General features: G+C 45.3%; 1 protein-coding gene across 13 annotated transcripts in view; it reads left to right on the top strand.

The window, feature by feature from the left end:
- Window positions 1-22,772, top strand: part of LOC116942266 (voltage-dependent L-type calcium channel subunit alpha-1D) — a 217,346-nt gene extending 194,574 nt beyond the window's left edge. For all 13 annotated transcript variants that reach the window (XM_076066964.1, XM_076066961.1, XM_076066960.1 and 10 more), the window contains 3 exons: window positions 1,352-1,498; window positions 2,425-2,607; window positions 12,233-22,772. In XM_076066964.1, the coding sequence (XP_075923079.1) occupies window positions 1,352-1,498; window positions 2,425-2,607; window positions 12,233-12,577 (675 nt within the window). In that variant the 3' untranslated portion in view covers window positions 12,578-22,772. The remainder of the gene's footprint in view (window positions 1-1,351; window positions 1,499-2,424; window positions 2,608-12,232) is intronic.
- The last annotated feature ends 984 nt before the right edge of the window (window positions 22,773-23,756 follow it).

Below are 23,756 nucleotides of genomic sequence, written 5' to 3'. Positions count from 1 at the left end.
AGCAGGTTCCCGGAGCCTCCCGACTGACTCCACCTTTCACCTTTACCCCAGATACGCCCCCCTTCTAGTTAGTCATTATATAACTTGCCCATACCCGCGATTATCCCTCCAGGCCGACAGGAGGCACCCTATCATTACACATGTATATCCAAGTTTGAAGTTTATTTTACTTAACTAGGTGAGAACACAGGGAGCAGTGACCATTTGAATCCTTATGGCGATTCCCCGGGGTACCATAGTTCCCCGGCTCTCGCATAATGCCCGTGATGCAGTTATTTTTAGTCTGTTAATGGTCGGCGATGCGACAATCGAATAGTGCATAGCTGTACACTATGCACTATTCAAAGTATAATTTTTCGATAACGGATTTTTTATGCTGTTTGGTGTTTCGACATCGCGGAGTAGCACTGATTTCAGATTGGTACCCCAGTCGCGGAGTTAAGTACACCCCTGGAAAAAATAATGTCCCAGAAATAAACTATTTAATTGCTTCGGACATTTTGTATTATTTGGTACCCCGGGGTACCGCCATAAGGATCATTTGCAAGAATGACCAGCCTCGAATGGTTGGCCATATCTTCTTGAGTCAGGCAGTCCCCGATACAACGTCCGACTTACGTACATCCACACTTACGAAGGAACCACCATAAGATGTTATGTTTAACCATCTAACTTGGGAACATTTGGTTGTACTTACAAAATGAACCGTGGAACTATTTTGTTCGGCGCAGCAATCCTCCGCAAGATATAATGAGTCCCAGCATCCCGCATGATGCACAACAGTGAACCGTTAAATTTATTTTAAGTTATGTAATTTAACGTTTTATTCACTATACAGTATTTATTACAGTATTATATACAAATATACAATTTCTTTTTTTTTACTTAAAGCTTTCGTGACTGCAGGGATTCATATTCTTGGTTCTTTCGGTAAAGTCACATAGAAGGGAAACAATAAAATAATAAAAATATATAAAACAATAAAATTCTCACGACGTTTCGACTGCAACACAAGCAATCATCATCAGGTGTGAAAACCACAACAAGAACATACAATTTCTTATTTATGAGTTATTAACAAATCCATTCACAAAAGTATCTCAGGAATGGAGCCCGTTCGTAAGCCGAGGACTGCCTGTATTTGCGTTGTGTGATTTTGGAGCAAACAGGATTGTACGATCGAAACGTATGTATGTTGAACTTGTTTCGCACCATCCGTAACCAACCGCGCTAATGGGAGGTGTCCCCTGCGTGCCCCCCCCCATCACGCCCCCCCAATGTCCTCTATCCGTGCCCCCGCTCGCCCCCCTCCGTGCCCCCTGCCCGACGCTCCCCCACCCCCCGACCCGAGGCGGCAACGGGAGACGGGAGCGAGGCGGCTGGGGGCCGTGGCGACGCAAGCGCGCTCTCGTGCTCAACACACGCGTGGAGCACGCCGCCCTCGTCGCCCACGCGCGGACGGCGCGGCTGCCCCCATCTCTACACACCCGCCATACAGGTGAGTGGCCGTGCCACGCGCCCGGGGCTCCGCCAATCCCGGAGATCGAAGAGGATGCCCTCCTGTTCTGTACGGCAGCACTCCGTTTAATCAGTGCGATCCTCATCGCTCGCGCACGTGACAATGAAGTTTGATAGGCTGTGTTGGGTGGTGGAGGGTTTTATAACACAAATATGGCCAGATCATTACATGCCCTAAAGGGCCGTCCATAAATGACGTCACGCACCTGAAGGGAGGCGGGGGTCAGACATTTGTGACGATGTGTGACGAGGGAGGGGGGTTGAGAAATGTGACGCCAACACGTTCTACTTAATTAAATATACTTTTTAATAAATGTTTTCTCCTACAACATCCGAGTGTAGCGCCACATTTGAAGCACGTTTTATTTTCAAAATGGAAATATGGTTTTGGGGGGGGGGGCAGAGCTTTGTGACGTCATTTTTGAGGGGGGGTCTGACTTTTTGTGATGCCATGTGACGAGGGGGGGGGGAAATCGTACAAAATCGCGTGACGTCATTTATGGATGGCCCCTAACCAAAAAATCTATTTTGCGAAAGTTACGTGATTTGTTATTGTTGTGTGCATATGGTCACGTGCGTGTTGTACGTGTTCTCATGCGTGTGCGCGTATTCATTCTCCTACGTGTTGTGTTCATATTCACGTGTATCTTGTATGTCTGCTTACGTGTGTCTGTTCATGTGCGTGTTGTGTCTGTTCACGTGTGCGTTATGTCTATTCACGTGCGTGCTGTCTGTTCATGTGCGTGCTGTCTGTTCATGTGCGTTTTTGTGTCTGTTTACGTGTGTGTTCTGTTCACGGGCGTGTTGTGTCTGTTCATGTGCGTGTTGTGTGTCTGTTCACGTGCGTGTTGTGTGTGTCTGTTCACGTGTGTGTTGTATTTGTGTGTGTATGGTTGTCCCATTCAGGTGGAGTGTTCCTCCTCCCCGGCTGACAGAGAGGGGAGTATAACCCGGGCATTGGGGGCCCGGGGTCATGGGGCCCGCCACTCGTGGGGGTCGGAGACCCCCAGTGCCGCGTCGCTCTCCCTCATGCCGCTGCCCTCCCCACGTCGACACCACCGCGGCAGCGCCGACAGCCTCGTGCAGGCAGTGCGTGAAAAGGGAGAGGGGGGAGAACGGAGAGAGGGCGGAGAGAGAGGGGAGAGAGGGGTGGAGAGAGAGAGGGTGAGAGAGGGAGAGAGAGGGGATAAAGGGGGAGAGATGGGGTGGGAGAGAGAGGGGATAAAGGGGGAAAAAGCGGTGGGGGAGAAGGGAGAGCCCAATAGATTTCCTCAATATAAGACTTGATCACTGTGTCGATCTTGTATGTTCTCCCCATGTTCTGCATGGGTTTCCTCCGGGTACTCCGGTTTCCTCTCATAGCTAAAAAGTATGTATGTATGTTGACCTTCTTTCATACCGTACATAGACACTGGCCAAACATGTTAGAGTATTCTAGATTTAAAGCTTTCGTGACTGCTAGGATCCATACTCTTGGTTCTATTGGGTAAAGTCACGTAGGTGAAAATAAAATAACAAAAAATCACGACGTTTCGGCCACAACACAAGCGGCCTTCATCAGGTGAAGGGACGAGACTGTCTGGAGGACAGCGCTGGAGTGGAAGAAGCCACGCTTAGATCACGACCTTTAAGCTGTGTTGTTGGATATAGAAGACCAAGCGCCTTGACAAAGGAATTAGCAAATAATTTAGCATTGAAATGGCTCATTGAAATAGCTAAGTTAAAGTATACACATCCGCAGAGGTACCCCTTGACAAAGGAATTAGCATCGAATTTAGCATTGAAATAGCTGAGTGATTAGCTAGTAACTGGTCACAGAAATAGCTATGTTAAAGTTAGAGTATATACATTCACCGAGGCACCTAGTACTCATCAAACAGGAGAATTTAGCAAAACACAACCACGCTCAGACATCGGACCTGTGTGCGAGCAAACAAGGTGTTCTGACAAAGAAATTAGCATAAAAATTAGCATTTGATTGGCGGATTTTAGGAAAGAGGTGGTGTACGTGCCGGTGGACTTGCAGTTTGGCGCGGGGGGGGGGGAAGGGGGAGGGGGAGTTTACCTATTGATGGTGTGAAAATGGGAATTTATAAGAGCTGCGAAAGTTTGGGGTACCACTACTCGAAAAATATACTGTACCAAAGAAATTAGTTTAATGTTTAGTTCGATTTAGAACATCTTTCCAATGGTTGCTTAATTTGAAACCATCCTCTCGGTTGAAATTGTGTCTGTGTTTGTAGATCTGAATTGCTTCATGAACAAATCTCTGATAAAAGTCCGTGGGTTTGCAAAGAACATTGGTATCGGAGAAAATGATATCGTGATCCCCCACAGCGTTGTAACAGTGATCAGCCACGGCAGAAGAATTCGTTTTGCCGTGTTTCAAATCTGATTTGTGCTCGCGAATTCGGTCAGAGACATGTCGCTTTGTCTCACCGATGTAGCAATCACCGCAGGTACAACTCAATTTGTAAACCCCGGGGTACTGTAAATCAGGAATGACATCCTTCACGGATGGGATCAGATCACGAATTTTTTGTACTGTGTTGAACCGGACCTGGATCTTGTGTTTGTTTAGAATTTTGGAAATCTTTTTAGTAACGCCTGCTATATATGGAAGTGTGATGGTTTTGACCGGAGTATCAAGTGGTTGTATCTGTATGGAGCGAGAGACAGCTTGGCGGATGGTACGGTCAGAGTAACCATTCCTTTTGAGGGCCAGGTGTACATGTTTTAATTCACTGGTCAGGTGGTGTTGGTCCGAAATGCAATGAGCCCTATGGTATAAAGTTTTTATGAGAGAATTCTTTTGGGCTGGGTGGTGGTGGGAATCAGGTTTCAAGTAGGAATCTGTGTGGGTGGGTTTCCTGTAGACAGAATGCCCCAATGAGCCATCAGGTCTCCTCTCAAACAGAACATCTAAGAATGGTAGCTTGCCATCTTTCTCCACTTCCATGGTGAATTTGATGGCGGGATGTCTGGAATTGATGTGGTGTAGGAAAAGGTTCAGAGCTGGGAGGCCATGTGGCCAAATGACGAAAGTGTCATCCACATATCTCTTCCACAGGGAAAGTCTGAGGGTGGAAATCTGGATGGCGTCTGATTCAAATTTCTCCATGAAAATATTGGCTGTCACTGGTGAGAAGGGGGATCCCATGGGGGTACCCTCATTTTGTTTGTAGAAGGAGTCATTCCAAGTAAAGTAGGTATTGTTGAGGCAGTGCCTAACCAGTGCAGGTGTGTCGGGGTCTAGTCCATGTTGGACCAAATTTTCAATTATTTCAATGGTATCTGGTACTGGGACCTTGGTGAACAAAGAGACCACATCGAAGCTGACAAGGATATCGTCAGGGGACAGTACAACGTCTTTGACCATAGAGACCAATTGGGCTGAGTTAAGTACTGCTGAGGCGGTCTTGCCAGTGAAAGGCAGCAAGGTATCTGACAGAAAACGGGCTAGTCTATAGGTAGGGGAGTTGATCGTGGATATGATGGGTCGAAGTGGGGTGCCTTCTTTATGAATCTTGGGAAGACCATTGAATCTAGGGGGTCTTGCAGCAGAAGGTTTTAGGGAGGGACGTTTAGTTGGGTCGATTAGGGTGGTCGAACTTGTGATGATCTTGTTGGTTTTCATCGCTAGGCTATTAGTAGGGTCTTTTTTATTTTTGAGTAACTTCCATCGTTGAACAGATTATGGATTTTGTTGTTGTATGAATCTTTATCCATAATAACAGTAGCGTTGCCTTTATCGGCTGAGAGGATGACTATATCACTTCTGTTTTTTTAAATTTGCGAGTTCAGAGCGTATATTTCTGCTGATGTTACTAATGGGTTTCTTAGCATTCTTAAGAATAGTGGCTATTTCAGCTCTCGCAACGTCTGCTTGGATGTGTCCTACGCCTTTGAGGGCTACATCGACCTGAGAGATGATATCATCTATTGGTATGTGTTTTGGGGTGACAGCAAAATTTAGTCGCCTAGCCAGTACTGTTTTCAGATTGTCCGAAATCGGGGTGCTACTCTGATTAATGACGATTTTGTTAACATCTAGTTTTGTTATATGTGGAACTGGGTTCTTCTTTGATAGGTGGTTGAATTTAGAAATCAGGTTAGCTTTACATTTGACTGACAGTGACTCAGCAGAAGGAGTCATGTTGTCTACGTGATTCCAATCAGAAGGTGACATTTTTTCTGTTAACATTAAATGAGCTTGTAGGAGAGTCCTGTCTAAAGTATCGAGTTCAAATCGGAGTAGCCATATCCTCTCTGAGATTAAAGATAGGCTGGCCTTAAGCAGAATCTGTTTAGAATTCGGAGAAGATACAGCAGCAGAAGTGAGTGTGAAAGAGATGGGTATTACCTTGTGATCGCGGCATCTTTTGAGGAAGGTCAGCATCTCGATGAGTTGTGACTTCTTGTCCCGTTATCTGTTAAAAGCTCTAACAGATAGGTGAAAGCCCTCCCCATAGAGGTTATCAATTCTAGATTTAAAGCTTTCGTGACTGCTAGGATCCATACTCTTTGGTTCTATTGGGTAAAGTCACGTAGGTGAAAATAAAATAACAAAAAATCACGACGTTTCGGCCACAACACAAGCAGCCTTCATCAGCTGAAGGGACGAGCCTGTCTGGAGGACAGCGCTGGAGTGGAAGAAGCCACGCTTAGATCACGACCTTTAAGCTGTGTGAGAGGATAAAGAAGACCAAGCGCCTTGACAAAGGAATTAGCATATAATTTAGCATTGAAATGGCTCATTGAAATAGCTAAGTTAAAGTATACAGATCCGCAGAGGTACTCCTTGACAAAGGAATTAGCATCGAATTTAGCATTGAAATAGCTGAGTGATTAGCTAGTAACTGGTCACAGAAATAGCTATGTTAAAGTTAGAGTATATACATTTACCGAGGCACCTAGTACTCATCAAACAGGAGAATTTAGCGAAACACAACCACGCTCAGACATCGGACCTGTGTGCGAGCAAACAAGGTGTTCTGACAAAGAAATTAGCATAAAAATTAGCATTTGATTGGCGGATTTTAGGAAAGAGGTGGTGTGCGTGCCGGTGGACTTGCAGTTTGGCGCGGGGGGGGGGGGGGGGGAAGGGGGAGGGGGAGTTTACCTATTGATGGTATGAAAATGGGAATTTATAAGAGCTGCGAAAGTTTGGGGTACCACTACTCGAAAAATATACTGTACCAATGAAATTAGTTTAATGTTTAGTTCGATTTAGAACATCTTTCCAATGGTTGCTTAATTTGAAACCATCCTCTCGGTTGAAATTGTGTCTGTGTTTGTAGATCTGAATTGCTTCATGAACAAATCTCTGATAAAAGCCCGTGGGTTTGCAAAGAACCTTGGTATCGGAGAAAATGATATCGTGATCCCCCACAGCGTTGTAACAGTGATCAGCCACGGCAGAAGAATTCGTTTTGCCGTGTTTCAAATCTGATTTGTGCTCGCGAATTCGGTCAGAGACATGTCGCTTTGTCTCACCGATGTAGCAATCACCGCAGGTACAACTCAATTTGTAAACTCCGGGGTACTGTAAATCAGGAATGACATTCTTCACGGATGGGATCAGATCACGAATTTTGTGTACTGTATTGAACCGGACCTGGATCTTGTGTTTGTTTAGAATTTTGGAAACCTTTTTAGTAACGCCTGCTATATATGGAAGTGTGATGGTTTTGACCGGAGTATCAAGTGGTTGTTTCTGTATGGAGGGAGAAACAGCTTGGCGGATGGTACGGTCAGAGTAACCATTCCTTTTGAGGGCCAGGTGTACATGTTTTAATTCACTGGTCAGGTGGTGTTGGTCCAAAATGCAATGAGCCCTATGGTATAAAGTTTTTATGAGAGAATTCTTTTGGGCTGGGTGGTGGTGGGAATCAGGTTTCAAGTAGGAATCTGTGTGGGTGGGTTTCCTGTAGACAGAATGCCCCAATGAGCCATCAGGTCTCCTATCAAACAGAACATCTAAGAATGGTAGCTTGCCATCTTTCTCCACTTCCATGGTGAATTTGATGGCGGGATGTCTGGAATTGATGTGGTGTAGGAAAAGGTTCAGAGCTGGGAGGCCATGTGGCCAAATGACGAAAGTGTCATCCACATATCTCTTCCACAGGGAAGGTCTGAGGGTGGAAGTCTGGATGGCGTCTGATTCAAATTTCTCCATGAAAATATTGGCTATCACTTGTGATAAGGGGGGTCCCATGGGGGTACCCTCATTTTGCGTGTAGAAGGAGCCATTCCAAGTAAAGTAGGTATTGTTGAGGCAGTGCCTAACCAGTGCAGGTGTGTCGGGGTCTAGTCCATGTTGGACCAAATTTTCAATTATTTCAATGGTATCAGGTACTGGGACCTTGGTGAACAAAGAGACCACATCGAAGCTGACAAGGATATCGTCAGGGGACAATACAACATCTTTGACCATAGAGACCAATTGGGCTGATTTAAGTACTGCTGAGGCGGTCTTGCCAGTGAAAGGCAGCAAGGTATCTGACAGAAAACGGGCTAGTCTATAGGTAGGGGAGTTGATCATGGATACGATGGGTCGAAGTGGGGTGCCTTCTTCATGAATCTTGGGAAGACCATAGAATCTAGGGGGTCTTGCAGCAGAAGGTTTTAGGGAGGGACGTTTAGTTGGGTCGATTAGGGAGGTCGAACTTGTGATGATCTTGTTGGTTTTCATCGCTAGGCTATTAGTGGGGTCATTTTTTTATTTTTGAGTAACTTCCATCGTTGAGCAGATTCTGGATTTTGTTGTTGTGTGAATGTTTATCCATAATAACAGTAGCGTTGCCTTTATCGGCTGAGAGGATGACTATATCACTTCTGTTTTTTAAATTCGCGAGTTCAGAGCGTTCATTTTTGCTGATGTTGCTAAGATGATGTTGCTAAGAAACCCATTAGTAACATCAGCAAAAATGAACGCTCTGAACTCGCGAATTTAAAATACAGAAGTGATATAGTACTTAACTCAGCCCAATTGGTCTCTATGGTCAAAGACGTTGTACTGTCCCCTGACGATATCCTTGTCAGCTTCGATGTGGTCTCTTTGTTCACCAAGGTCCCAGTACCTGATACCATTGAAATAATTGAAAATTTGGTCCAACATGGACTAGACCCTGACACACCTGCACTGGTTAGGCACTGCCTCAACAATACCTACTTTACTTGGAATGGCTCCTTCTACAAACAAAATGAGGGTACCCCCATGGGATCCCCCTTATCACCAGTGAGTGATAGCCAATATTTTCATGGAGAAATTTGAATCAGACGCCATCCAGACTTCCACCCTCAGACCTTCCCTGTGGAAGAGATATGTGGATGACACTTTCGTCATTTGGCCACATGGCCTCCCAGCTCTGAACCTTTTCCTACACCACATCAATTCCAGACATCCCACCATCAAATTCACCATGGAAGTGGAGAAAGATGGCAAGCTACCATTCTTAGATGTTCTGTTTGAGAGGAGACCTGATGGCTCATTGGGGCATTCTGTCTACAGGAAACCCACCCACACAGATTCCTACTTGAAACCTGATTCCCACCACCACCCAGCCCAAAATAATTCTCTCATAAAAACTTTATACCATAGGGCTCATTGCATTTCGGACCAACACCACCTGATCAGTGAATTAAAACATGTACACCTGGCCCTCGAAAGGAATGGTTACTCTGACCGTACCATCCTCCAAGCTGTCTCTCGCTCCATACAGATACAAGCACTTGATACTCCGGTCAAAACCATCACACTTCCATATATAGCAGGCGTTACTAAAAAGATTTCCAAAATTCTAAACAAACACAAGATCCAGGTCCGGTTAAATACAGTACACAAAATTCGTGATCTGATCCCATCCGTGAAGGATGTCATTCCTGATTTACAGTACCCCGGGGTTTACAAATTGAGTTGTACCTGCGGTGATTGCTACATCGGTGAGACAAAGCGACATGTCTCTGACCGAATTCGCGAGCACAAATCAGATTTGAAACACGGCAAAACGAATTCTTCTGCCGTGGCTGATCACTGTTACAACGCTGTGGGGGATCACGATATCATTTTCTCCGATACCAAGGTTCTTTGCAAACCCACGGGCTTTTATCAGAGATTTGTTCATGAAGCAATTCAGATCTACAAACACAGACACAATTTCAACTGAGAGGATGGTTTCAAATTAAGCAACCATTGGAAAGATGTTCTAAATCGAACTAAACATTAAACTAATTTCATTGGTACAGTATATTTTTCGAGTAGTGGTACCCCAAACTTTCGCAGCTCTTATAAATTCCCATTTTCACACCATCAATAGGTAAACTCCCCCTCCCCCTTCCCCCCCCCCCCCCCCCCGCGCCAAACTGCAAGTCCACCGGCACGTACACCACCTCTTTCCTAAAATCCGCCAATCAAATGCTAATTTTTATGCTAATTTCTTTGTCAGAACACCTTGTTTGCTCGCACACAGGTCCGATGTCTGAGCGTGGTTGTGTTTCGCTAAATTCTCCTGTTTGATGAGTACTAGGTGCCTCGGTGAATGTATATACTCTAACTTTAACATAGCTATTTCTGTGACCAGTTACTAGCTAATCACTCAGCTATTTCAATGCTAAATTCGATGCTAATTCCTTTGTCAAGGGGTACCTCTGCGGATGTGTATACTTTAACTTAGCTATTTCAATGAGCTATTTCAATGCTAAATTCGATGCTAATTCCTTTGTCAAGGGGTACCTCTGCGGATGTGTATACTTTAACTTAGCTATTTCAATGAGCCATTTCAATGCTAAATTATATGCTAATTCCTTTGTCAAGGCGCTTGGCCTTCTTTATCCTCTCACACAGCTTAAAGGTCGTGATCTAAGCGTGGCTTCTTCCACTCCAGCGCTGTCCTCCAGACAGGCTCGTCCCTTCACCTGATGAAGGCCGCTTGTGTTGTGGCCGAAACGTCGTGATTTTTTGTTATTTTATTTTCACCTACGTGACTTTACCCAATAGAACCAAAGAGTATGTTAGAGTATTAAAATATAAAACTACCATGAATAAAAAAAATAAAGTTAAGAAACTTAATTTTCTTTGGTTCTATTCGGTAACGTCACATAGGTAAAAAAAAAAAATCACGACGTTTCGGCACAACACATGCGGCCTTCATCAGGTGAAGGGATCAGGCTGTCTCGAGGACAGTGCTGGAGTGGAACACAGCCACGCTCAGACCGCGACCTTTAAGCTGTGTGCGAGGAAACAAGGTGCCTTGACAAAGGAATTAGCATAAAAATTAGCATTTGATTGGCCGACTTAGCATAGAGGTGGTGTACATGCGGGTGCACATGCCGGTTGGCGCGGGGGGGGGGGGGGAGTTTCCCTATTGATGGTGTGAAAAGGGAATTTAAGAGCTGCGAAAGTTTGGGGTACCACTACTTGAAAAATATACTGTACCATTGAAAATTAGTTTAATGTTTGGTTCGATTTAGAACATCTTTCCAATGGTTGCTTAATTTGAAACCATCTTTTCGGTTGAAATTGTGTCTGTGCTTGTAGATCTGAATTGCCTCGTGAACAAATCTCTGATAAAAACCCGTGGGTTTGCAAAGAACCTTGGTATCGGAGAAAATTATATCGTGATCACCCACAGCGTTGTAACAATGATCAGCTATGGCAGAAGGATTCGTTTTGCCGTGTTTCCAATCTGATTTGTGCTCGCGAATTCGGTCAGAGACATGGCGCTTTGTCTCCCCGATATAGCAATCACCGCAGGTACAACTCAGTACCCCGGGGTTTACAAATTGAGTTGTACCTGCGGTGATTGCTATATCGGGGAGACAAAGCGACATGTCTCTGACCGAATTCGCGAGCACAAATCAGATTTGAAACATGGAAAAACGAATTCTTCTGCCGTAGCTGATCATTGTTACAACGCTGTGGGTGATCACAATATAATTTTCTCCGATACCAAGGTTCTTTGCAAACCCACGGGATTTTATCAGAGATTTGTTCATGAAGCAATTCAGATCTACAAACAGATACAATTTCAACCGAGAAGATGGTTTCAAATTAAGCAACCATTGGAAAGATGTTCTAAATCGAACCAAACATGAAACTAATTTTCAATGGTACAGTATATTTTTCAAGTAGTGGTACCCCAAACTTTCGCAGCTCTTAAATTCCCTTTTCACACCATCAATAGGTAAACTCCCCCCCCCCGCACCAACCGGCATGTGCACCCGCATGTACACCACCTCTATGCTAAGTCGGCCAATCAAATGCTAATTTTTATGCTAATTCCTTTGTCAAGGCACCTTGTTTCCAGGCACACAGCTTAAAGGTCGCGGTCTGAGCGTGGCTGTGTTCCACTCCAGTGCTGTCCTCGAGACAGCAAGATCCCTTCACCTGATGAAGGCCGCTTGTGTTGTGGCCGAAACGTCGTGATTTTTTTTTTACCAACGTGACTTTACCGAATAGAACCAAAGAGTATGGATCCTTGCAGTCACGAAAGCTTTAAATCTAGAAATTTTATTTTATTGTTATTTATATGGGACTAGATTGTTTATTTATTATCTTATTTAGTTTTTCCATTAAATTAATGGTAATAAATCCAAAGTTTTTTCTGAAACTTTGTATTTTGAATATCCGCAATTTTAACTATTACTATACTCGTCCTCCCAGTCGCTCATCCGTTGACCCCCCGCGGGCCGCTGTGCCACCGTTCGCCCGCAGGTGCTGATTTCAGAGGGGCTGGGCCTGTTCGCTCGTGACCGGCGCTTTGTGTCGGTGATGAAGCGCGAGCTGGCGGACGCATGCGACATGACGGTGGACGAGATGGAGAGCGCCGCCAGCGACCTCATTAACGGCGCCGATGAAGGCCATGACGACACCTCCTCAAGTCGCGAGCCGCTCTTCCCCGGCCACTTCCACCGAGGGGGTTACGGCGAAGAAGAAGAGGGCGGCGGAGAAGAGGGCGGAGAAGAAGAGGGCAACGACAATCTGCAGCCGGGCGGCGAGAGGAGACGCCTGTACGAGCGAGAGCTGGAAGACGAGATGATTTGCATCACCAAGTTATAGCAGCGGCTGCCGGGGTGCGAGCGCCACGTGCCGCCGGGCTGGTTTCAGCTGCCCCGGGCGCAAGCGGGCGCAGGCGGGTTGTGGCCCGTTCAATCACGGCCCAGATGTTCAGGTCGCCCGATCCAGTGCCTCGCTTACGACTGTGCGCGTGGAACCGCTTGGGAACGGCTACGAAGGCCCAGGGCCGCACTGCGTCCGGCCTGGCCTAGCCCGGCCTGGTCAAGCCCGGCCTGGTCAACCAGCTGAGCCGAGTCTCACGCCAGAATAACGCATGCGGTTTCATGGCACGTAAGCCACTCGCGTAAAAACCTGCATCATTTTCATCTGACGTCGGCCAGAGCGATGATTGTTGTTGTTTTTCATACATATTCGTTCTTGTTGATCAAACCAGAATGTAATTTTCTTGAAATTTGTTTTTTTAAACGCTGTGCATAACATCGTGACATACCTTCGATGAAGGGATGATTGTGCGTGTGTTTTAACTGATTATGTCACGCAGTGAGTCATGCATAAACAGAGGACCACACTTCCAAAGACCACGAGCAGTGAAAAAGAAGTTTAACGTGTGCCCTTTTCATTGAAAAATGGCCTTGCAGAATTTCAGTTCACGGTTCTGTGGATCTTGAGAATATTTTGCTAGGGTGCAGCGGCGATTTTTTTTCTCGTCTAACCATGAGGCGTCGTTAAACGGGGCGGGAATGTGCCACTGGGAAATCGGTATTGAGATGCCTCATTTTTTCTGCTCATCATAGATTAGCAGAAGTTTGCGTTCGAGTCACTCTGAGTTGTGTGGTAACGCCAACTCCAGATCGAGTGCATGGGAGATATTCCCAGTGGGGGTAGTTCCTCCCCTTGGCTGCTCGAAGATGGGAACGAGGCCCTGGGCCCCCACAATGCACTTTTGCCCGATGCGCTCTATTGGGCTGTTGCGGTGAGATACTATCATTGCCGGCTGCGCATAAGTGATGTCAATGTTCTAACGGGTGAGACAGGATCAATGGGATTGTTTGTAACTTGCGGCTAGTTCCGCGCTGTCATGGAGGGTTTTCGTCGCTTCCGGTGCATATGTCCGTGCATATTTTGTATTTTTGCACTGAGCCGCTCTCTACATTGCAGGAGGGTTCTCGTTTGGTTTTCTCTCCTCCCCATCATGACCCCCCCATCCCCCTGATCGAGTCCCCTTTTTGTGTCCCACAACCAACCCCCTTGTACTGTACGTATAACTTCTTTCGCACTGTACATAGCCAACCGCGCTCATCGGAGGTGCGTTGTATAATTTAAGTTCATGATGCGAAATTAGAATGAAGTTTGCAGGGGTGGGTGGGACGGAGAGTGGGAGGGAAGAGGCAAGGGAGACGGGTATATTTTTTCAACACGCTCGTTTCTCTTGAGCAGTTCCACTGGTGATGTTTATACGAGACAGCGAGCGGCCGTGTGGACATGGCAAACCAATAGCTCGCTTCACTCGTGTCTACGTGCACTCGGGGAAGGCCTCGATGCAGTCGCATCCTTCGCTTTGGGCTCCGTTCTAAATGAGGCGACGAAGGGAAGGGATGGAGCAGGGAAGGGTTTGTTGAACTTCTTTCGCACCGTACATAGCCAGTCATGCTATGGAGAAGGTAGCGGATGCAGGAGCAGGGGATCCATGGGGAAGGGAAGGGGATAGAGGAGAGAGGAAAGCGAAAAGGGAAGGGGCGAAAAAGATGCGAAGAGAGGGGATGGAGGAGGATGAAAGAGATGAAGGCAATGCATGAAGATGGCAATGGATGAAAAAGGGAAGAGATGGAGTAGCAGGGAAAGTATGGAAATTCTGCATGTAAAACAGCCCAACGTAAAAAGGCAACTTCATTTGGCCAGAAAATTACTGAGATGGAACAGAGTGGTGGCGTGGCCTCACTTCAGGAAGGACCGGTTTATACAGTTTACCACTGGCCCAATCCATCCTGCGGTGGGGGAGATAGATGGATAGGTGAGCAGTGTGGCCCTTTCTAATTGCTTGTCGGGATGTACACGTTCGACCTCTAGAGCGATGATAAAAGGGCATAACGTTTCTTTTTAAGATGACACTTGCACTTTCATGATGCGTACAACAAAACCTGCCAAATTCTGCCCCTCGCCCTCTGCACCACCATCGCTTCAATGCATGAAAATCCACGTGTCCCCTAAACCAACAAATTGCCCCACTGAGAGGCACCTCGCGTAGGCCCTAACGCCCCCTCCCCTGGTCGCTTCCTCCTATTGGTGGTGTGGGGGGGATGCAGGACGCGGGCTCAAGGCCCCAGCTTTTGCGATGAAGCGATCTGGCGTGCGAGTCACGCGGATTTAAGTTATGACTTTATATGTGTATAAAACATTACAGAGGATAAGAGGGGATGGTGCGTTACATGCGTAAAAAATAACTACTTTTACACTATTGTAATATATTCGTAATGTATTTGTAAAGAAGAAATGTTCTCTATATTTGTAATTTAGGGTGTGAACCTGTCAAAAGCGTTTTATTGTTTGAGACGCCCGTGTGGTTGCGCGTGGTTGTCGGGCGGCGTGCGAAGCCAGACCTGGGTATGGTGACTAAAACATCACGGAAGCAGAGCCGCCGGGAAATTATGAAGCGGAACGAGGTTCTCTTGCCTCTGCTAGGGCCTGACTACAGAACTCCGACAATTCTAAAATACTTTTGCCGTGACTATTAATTCCACAAGGGAAATTGAAACAAATAAACGTCGTAAAGTTAGGAGAGACCGTAGTTATGGTCGGGATCATTCTTGCCTCGATTGGCAAAGTACATAAAGGTAAACCAATAATTAAACTAACATGGGAACATTAATTCTAACAAAAATAATATAACAAACATTAAAAACGTAAATGTACTGCTACCACGGACTGGCCATGTACGAGGGATGGCCTCGTGGCCATGTTGCATGGGCTTGTCTTCCTGGCAGCCGATTGGCCGGTGCAGTGGGAGCTGATGACATCATTCCTAGCAATCACTGCCGTACACCCAGCTTTACTATCTTACTCGGACACCCCTATTTACCATGGGGGTTTTTTTGTTTGGTCTTATGGAATTTCGGATCTTCCTACAATCACTGCCTGTCGGATTTTATAAGCGTTTTCTGAACTCAGGCCCCTGGTTCAAGTTGCCGCTGCCTCTGTAACATGACCCGTGTCTGTGTGTGGAACGTGCCTGTTCGCACTATGGTTGTTGAGACCATTGTTTCTGCTTAACCGGTAACTGCATGGAAGACAGTAAACCCAGTTACTGGTGTGCTGCACTTATAGAAATGTCGAGAGCAGTAAACATAGCACGTTCACCTTTTTAACTGTGTAATGAAGGGAACTGCCGTGTCCAATGGTTAGCACACTGGACTTGCAATCCAAAGGTCGCCACTTTTATTCCATCTCCCGATGAGGCAGTTGGAACAATGATAGCAAGTTTCTTAAATCCCTCACCCCATCGCCTCTGTGCACCCAGCAGTGTGAATTAATAATATATCGTAGTTGATCACCAGGTCGCGTACGGTGGGGAAACGCGTGGGCACGCTCACGTCTGCTCAGCGTGAAACAATAGACCAAATACCACTAGAGCTCCCTCTCGTGGAGCCCCTTCTGCTATCAGTGGAATGAGCAAGAAATTACAAGGCTGCATGCACCCTTGTCAACTGACAAACGCCTGTGCCAATTAGTGTATTTGTTACGAAAATTCCACTCGAAATAATTACACCGTCCTGACTTTTGGAACCGGGAATCTGGTTACCGTTTCACCGCTAGCGGTTAACAGCTCTCCACACGTATCACTACCGTGTTTTACGTGTTCCCATTTTGCCTCTGTGCATTCTAATGCACACACATGCGTTGCATGTGTCCTGTGTTGCAACCATAAGTCTACGTGTGTCATTGCTCCAGCAATGAATATGTTCATAATTATTGCTTGACGCTGGTACTGGTGACCATGCAAAACGCATCGCTTTGTTAAAGCTCAGTTGGTCCATGGGACAAGATAGAACATGGAACTGTCAGTGAGAGCAAAACTTCTGGGCGGGCAGTCCTACCAATTAATCTACCTGGACAATTACAAAGTGATTCTCTGCTCATATAAGTATTGGAGGCAATTCTCATCTGTTTACAGCCCTGAGCTGGTGGAGGTGAAAATGTCACCTTACCATGATGGGGAAGAGTCTGTCCATAGGACAACCACTGTTGATCTTCGCTACATAGTGGTCTTCATTTTATCGACCCCAGATGGATGATAGGCAGAGAACCCCCCTGTCAGAATCTTAACTTTCAACCTTCCGATTGCGAGTCACTATCTCCACCGTTGAGCCAACCTGGTCGTTTGTAGCAAATTTAAATTAAATCAAGATTATATGATTACCTTTTAAGCGTTATCACATCCAAGTGCTGTATTCGTCTGTAATTACGGCCCTCAACAAAACATAAGTACGTTCCCACAGCTCAAGGGGTACAGCACGAACAAATGGAATATCTGATCCATATTTGTTTTTGGGTTCGCTCATATGGCATAACCCAACAACTAATATGGATCATTGTATTGGCAATGAAAACCTACGTTTTTAGTTCAGTGAAATATGTTTGGGCCCATGGAATAAACCAGTTCTGAACAAACAGAACTGGTTATAAATATACTCATACAAATATATGAATATAAACTTTTGACCATGCTGTGAAAAGATTGGGTTTAAGAAAGGAGTGAGTCTGCATAACTACCCAAGGACACGCGATTTGGTGTTCTCAGCCTATGGTTGGGTGTGGGTTTATATTCGCCTCTCATTTAATTTGTCTTCAGAAAACAAAAAAAACAGCGATGGGTTCGGGTATTCGAATTGAGTGTATGATATGTTGGCTGTATATGCCAAGTAGAGCGAATGCCCCGCAATTTGAATGTCCCGAGTTCAAATCCGAGTTTAGGGGTTGACTCAACCCATCATCCCTCCGGGGTTGAAAAATAAGGATACATTTTTGGGAGAATTAACAGCGGTTGTATTACAGAGAGACTCGTCCACACCATAGGAGTATGGGAAGTAAATTCCTAGCTCAGGACTGCTCTCTTTTGAGAAGAACATCACTTTGACGATTTGAATGTGCCCACTGTAAACCCAATCAACTCACATATATCATGTAACCTAGTTGGTAATATTTTACATTATCTGAGTTACATAGCACCATGCAAAGTTCAAATGATGTGCACTATGTGTGAGTTGTTCGTGTGTGTGTCTTTGTACTTGATCAGGGTTGTGAACGTCAGAACTGGGGAGACAAAAGCAACTGGGAGCGGTCCTGGCAACATCACTTCCTCGTGTGTGGCGTAGCAGCCTTCATAGATGTTATAATAAGACAGAACTTGCTCCCAAAGCCTGTTAAGGCTAAATTGGGGGGTCTTGTGAGCTTGCGTGTGCTATGGAATCTGTCTAAGCCCTCGGTCAATGCAAAGAATGGTGTCTTTTGTGTGTTGGCGTGCATATTTTTACACAGTACGTGTGTGTGCGCTGTTAAAAGCAAAACAACTACTGTACCGCATTGTGCTGTCACAGTTTGCCAAGATTACCCACTCGTTTCCACAAATGGGTGCGAATCCACGCCAGACTTTCCTCCGTCGCCGCCCCCCTCCACCCACAGTGATGTTCACTCAGAGGAGCATGTGTTTTATTTACAGAACTTGGTACTTTCAGATTCAGGGATATCTGGAAGTGAAAGCAAGGCAATGCTGTGTGTGGTTTAATTAAAAGTGAAACTGGTGGCATCAGGAGGCTCAGAATGTTGTTGGCAGTTGAGTAGGTTACAAATTCCGGCCCAGGGTTTTATAGACTTGGATAATAACGTGTGTAGGTGGACTCATTGAGTGACTGATATCATTGGAATATGCTGGCCTTGACTACTCAAATAGAGACCCATATATCCACATAGAGACCAGAGACTCACACAGGCACCTGTAGACTCACATGGAGACCCATGAGTAGCTGGAACGTTCTTGCAGTGGCTTCTTACACACAGAGACCCAGAGACTGTATTGCTTAAGCCGCCGCTGCCGCAGTCTCTCACAATCTTGTGATGCAACAATCCATCTAACACCTGCACATTAATTTATTTAATCAGTCCATCTGATTCCATTCCTTGGCTGCCACTTTTGTCGCAATTCTTTACCATCATCCACCATCCCTTCTTGCCTTCACGCATCCTGTCCAAGCACACTTTCCTAATCTTTTGGAAAATGTCATTAACCTGCATATGTTCTCTATGCCATTTATTCGTCTTTATGTCACAGTAATTCCAAGCATGCGTCTCTCCAAGTCTATATGGACACTTACATTTTTTTTCACAAGACTGTTTCTGGACCATCTAGCATAGAAGGTATTAAATCCACTGAGGTGCACAACCTGAGAATGTAAAATGAGGGGCAGACTTTTTTATCTCTTCAAACTGGAGACACGGGGCCCCACTGAGCATTCAGGTGGTTTACGATACTCCCGGTGATTCAGCTTCATCACTCACGTTTCACATTATTTCCCCATGCAATCAAGTTTTGTTTAAATCGTGAAGCCCAAGCAGCTTGAAGATTTAATTCAGCTGTTCGTACCCCTCCCTCCTTCCTTCACCGTCTTGAGAGACTGTGGTATGTATGCTTTTGACAGTAGAGTGGCACAATGGTAACAACAGCAAGGGTCGCGGTTCGATTCCCAATTCGGGCGTATTTTTGCATGGAGTTTGTTTTATCCCTATGTGCTGCATGGGTTTCCTCATATAGCTAAAAAACACACAACGTAACTGGTGTTGGCCAAAACATCTCAATGTTGGAAAATTACCTGCAATTTACTGAAATGGGTTTACACAAAGCAGTAGCATCATTGCTCCTTGTGCAAAAACTTGGCGGAACCCTCCTGAAAGTGTATTGCGACTCAGTGAGGCTTTTCTGGATTAACAAGGATAATACATTAAGTAAATCCAATTTCTAGTGCGGTGTGATGTAACATCCAAAATTCGGCCTGGTGCCAAATGTGGTCAGAATGTTTGATTCACATGTTAGATGGTTGTGAGTCGGCAATGTGGTACCATCACAGCAATATGGCTTAGAGTTGTGAACAGATGAGCACCACCTCGATGCTCATTTGAGCAGGGAATCTTTGATACTTTCCAGCCAGTGTGCTTAGGAACCGTTTGCCAGTGGGCATTGTCTCAGGCACACCGGACTCTGTTAATTATTCATTATGAGAGTGAACTTGACCAAACAAGAAGCAGCATGTATATTTAAACGTGTTGCTGAATATTACAAATTAATAATGCAACTGGGTTTTACTTGGACGTCAAGATTTAAAAGTAGCAGTGATACCTCTAAGTGTTGCACATTGGCAATGTTCTCAGACTAACAGTTATGCCAGTTGAGATTTGTACAGTGTCGCTATTTTTGTGCCGATGGTAACTTTGGACATGACGGTGTTTGTTAGTAGCCCATGGCTATACCATAAGACCACCGCCTGCTGATGACTCATTGAAGTCAAAACCGGTTCAGGCTTGGCCTTGTTTAGTTTAAACATTGCTGAAAACATTGACCCGTGGTGTCATTGGTAGGTGGATTTGAATGTCATTTGCTTACTTTACACTGCTGGTAAAACAAATGCCAAGCCCGTTTGATATGTCATTTTGCCACTTATCGTGAGGTCCAACCCCATGTCTCTGTGCCAGAGGGGTGGTGATAAATCATGTTAACGAGCAGAGGCCAGAAGCTGCTAATACAAATTCAGCGGCGGATGGTAACGGCCTCAATCCGTCAAGCTTCCCTGCACTGCGTGGGCAGTGTCAAACAGAAACGTCTAAAATGTACAATTAGCAGCGATGCGGCTCGCCTCCACTTTGTCCCATCAGTGAATTCGGCCATTTAAACTTGGCTGCGCTAATGCGTTTAGTATTATTCTTTTTATTGTTAACTATTATCATTTTACCTCTGGTCAATATTTGGCCACTTGTTGTCTCCTCTGATATAATATCGGTGGCCCGAGCGGCTTCCTGGCTGAATTGTTTACGAGGAAAGCGCTTTAACTGAATGCGTGCGTAGTTTATAAGTGACCCTTACCAAACCCTAACCCTTACCCGCTCTTTCTCGCGCACCTCTGCATGCAGCCACGCCTGTGCTGTACGAATGCCTCCCTTCCATCCCCCAAACCTGTTCTCTCAAACCCCCTCCGCTCACCCACCCAGACGGTGGTGGGTTTCAAATCTGAATTCACAAACAGCCGCACCCCACACATAGCTTCACAGAGTTGAAAAATCACCCCAATGTGCTTGAAACCAGTGTGTGTACATTTAAATATATTTGACATATTTGCCTTGACATTAATTGCTTGCCCCTAATGGGCTTGTGAAGTATTTAAAGCTCATAATACAAGGGGTTTTTTTTCGGTTTGATCGTGTAAATATATAAATGTGCCGTTAATCCCACCACCACATGTCAATTCGTTACTAGTACAGCACACCAGTGTTTTGGAGAGCAAAGCCACAACATTTACAATCTGAGTACGACATTTCGCCAGTAATTACAACTAGCTTCATCAGGCGACAGCCAGATTTGTGGAGAAATCCTCCTGTTTCGTTTCTTAAATCCGTCTGTCGCCTGATGATTACTGGCGAAATCTCGTGCTCAGGTTGTAAATGTTGTGGCTTGGCTCTCCAACACTGGTGTGCTGTACTATTAACGAATTGGCATGTTCTGTTTACGTGAAAAACCTTACTAATTGGCTGTGGCGGGTGGTGGCGGGTTTAACGACACATTTACGCGATCTAACCCAACAAACCTGTATTATGGAATTGGGCGTGAAAGCCTACGCATTAAACAATGTAAAGCTCGTTTTCTTTTTGTAATTATGTTTTAAAGCTGGGCTAGCTGCGAGCTCGTGATCTTGAAGATACGGGTTTAAATCCTGGTGAGAATCGACTTGAGCCCACGTTGCTACCTCACCAGGTGCGGTTACAACACTCGGTGAGGAATCGGCAGTGGTTACCTTGTTGAGAGACAGTGGTGAGGCATATGTGGAGTTCCACCACTGGTTTGTGACTGCCAATGGAGATAAGCACCGTCTTGTGCTTTTGAAATAAAATAAATTGCATCGTGGAGAATGTAAGTCACTAGATACGCAACAGAAAGGGCCCTTGTCTATAATCATCTGGCAGTTCAGCAGCATTGGTGTGAGTAAACCTGGCTGCTGATTCGACACTGTGTATCGAAATCAGTCCAACGTCTTGCTTGCGTTTGAACCAATGCTGCTGAAATAATGCACGCCTCAAAGGCCGTATGGCCGAAGGAATATGTATAAAATGTCTTATTTTTAATGTGGAGATACGGATAAAGGAAAGAGGCGAATTGTCTTCTTATTTAATTGGTTTGCTCTTAAGGGCATGGGACACTTTAACTTGGACCTATTTAAGGGTTTTTTTTGGCAGATTGTTATTTATGTTTAAACTGCTGTGAAGACCCGAAATGAAAAGCGACTAAAAATGTAAAAGGCTATATTGCAATGGGACGGAGGGGTGAGTGGTTTTGGGGCAGTACTGACAACCCAAATGTCAATACCAAAAATTCAACACACAATGAAGTCAATAACACCGTGGCCTTAAAAGGAAAACATGTTATTGGCGTAATTTTGGGCAATGGCCCACCTTTCCAGCACATGTGCTGTGCAGAAGGGAGTGTATTTGACAAATGTGTTGGGTTTTTGTGATTTTCTTGTGCTCCACTGCCAATGCAGTTTCACCAAATAATGCAACCAAATGCTCTCGCTACCATTATCTGTTGGTGAGCAGTTAACCACCAGCACTCGCCCTCCACTGACATTAACCCTGACCCCAATTGTGACCAACTAGCCAACGACAAGTTCTATCCCTGCATCAACCCCCATTACGGGGCCCCTTTTCATATTTTGTTAACTTTTCATGGTTCGTTTTCATGGCAAGGTGGGGTGGCGTGGCTGATTGTAAAGCTTCGTGTGGAAGTCCAAAATTTGATGTTCATATTCACATGTTGGGTACAGCTTGTGAAATAGCTCGCTGATTTGCGACTCTGCTGTGTACATCGGAATAGAACCGACTAATGTATATGTACATATTACTGTAAGTACTGTACGTCACAGTTTTATACAAAGGAATGTTGTATTGCAGCTCTGTAAGTAAAACAAAATGTGTTATTTCCTGATGCCTGCCCTCTGCGTTTCTCGTGGTTTTACATACACACGGATACATGCACATTGGATCGCTGTATTTAAAAAAAAAATGTTGAGCACAGGCCCAACGGCTCTACACGTCAACTGGCACTGAAATACAAACAACATGACATGTAGGTTTGTTTTTATGTCAAATGGTGGAGGTCTCAACGACACAGGTGTAATCTACATTACGTGGCCTAACCCAAAACTCTGTTATGAGTCAGTACTTTAAATGCAATAGATAGGAGTGTAACATGTTTCCTGAATTGAGCAAGGTAATTATAAGAGCTTGGGAAAGGAAGCGATGGGAGGGAATTCCAAAGTGGATCAGTGCAAGGGAAGAAGCAGAAAGAGAAGCGTTGTGACCTGCAGTGCGGTGAGTGGGGGAGTTGGTGGTTGGGTCAGTGAGTGCAAGAAACTTGCATACTCTTACCTATTACAATTTTGATTAGTGCTGTTTGCTGCTGGTCACTTTGCTTAGCGACTGGGGTTTAAACAAAACAATGCTGGGACTAATCAACAAACCCTGCTGTGTTGCCTGGCATTCTAGGCAATAGCTGCCCGTGGACCCTGTGGGGTATCTGTTATTCCTATGCCGTGCTAATAACCATGTATGTTTGGAAACGCCGCGTGGCTCAGTCTCGTTAACACCTGTGGTTTAAGCCACAGCCACTGAGTCACCTTGGTGACTGTGGCGGTGGAGTGGAGTGGCCGGGGAGTTGTGGACTGATGGTCCCATGTTTATAATGTTGCCCTTCATTTTCGCAAAAAACCCACAGAATGTAACTGATATTGGCCAAACATCCCAATGCGAATAAATCACCTGGAAATTACTCAATTGGGATTAGGTACAGCAGCAGCATAGTCCCTCTGCTGCAAAAAAACCCCCTGAAAAATAGTCTTGAAACTGAGACTTTGCTGAGTAAGCAATCACAATAATACCAATGCATTTACTCAGCATAACTTTACAGTCT

This window comes from Petromyzon marinus, chromosome 14 (assembly GCF_048934315.1).
Source record: "Petromyzon marinus isolate PM22_M1 ecotype Great Lakes invasive population chromosome 14, UKy_Petmar_22M1.pri1.0, whole genome shotgun sequence".
In the NCBI taxonomy this organism is placed as follows: domain Eukaryota; kingdom Metazoa; phylum Chordata; class Hyperoartia; order Petromyzontiformes; family Petromyzontidae; genus Petromyzon; species Petromyzon marinus.
The sequence above is the reverse complement of the archived record's forward strand: the minus strand, read 5'-3'. Positions and strand labels throughout refer to the sequence as shown.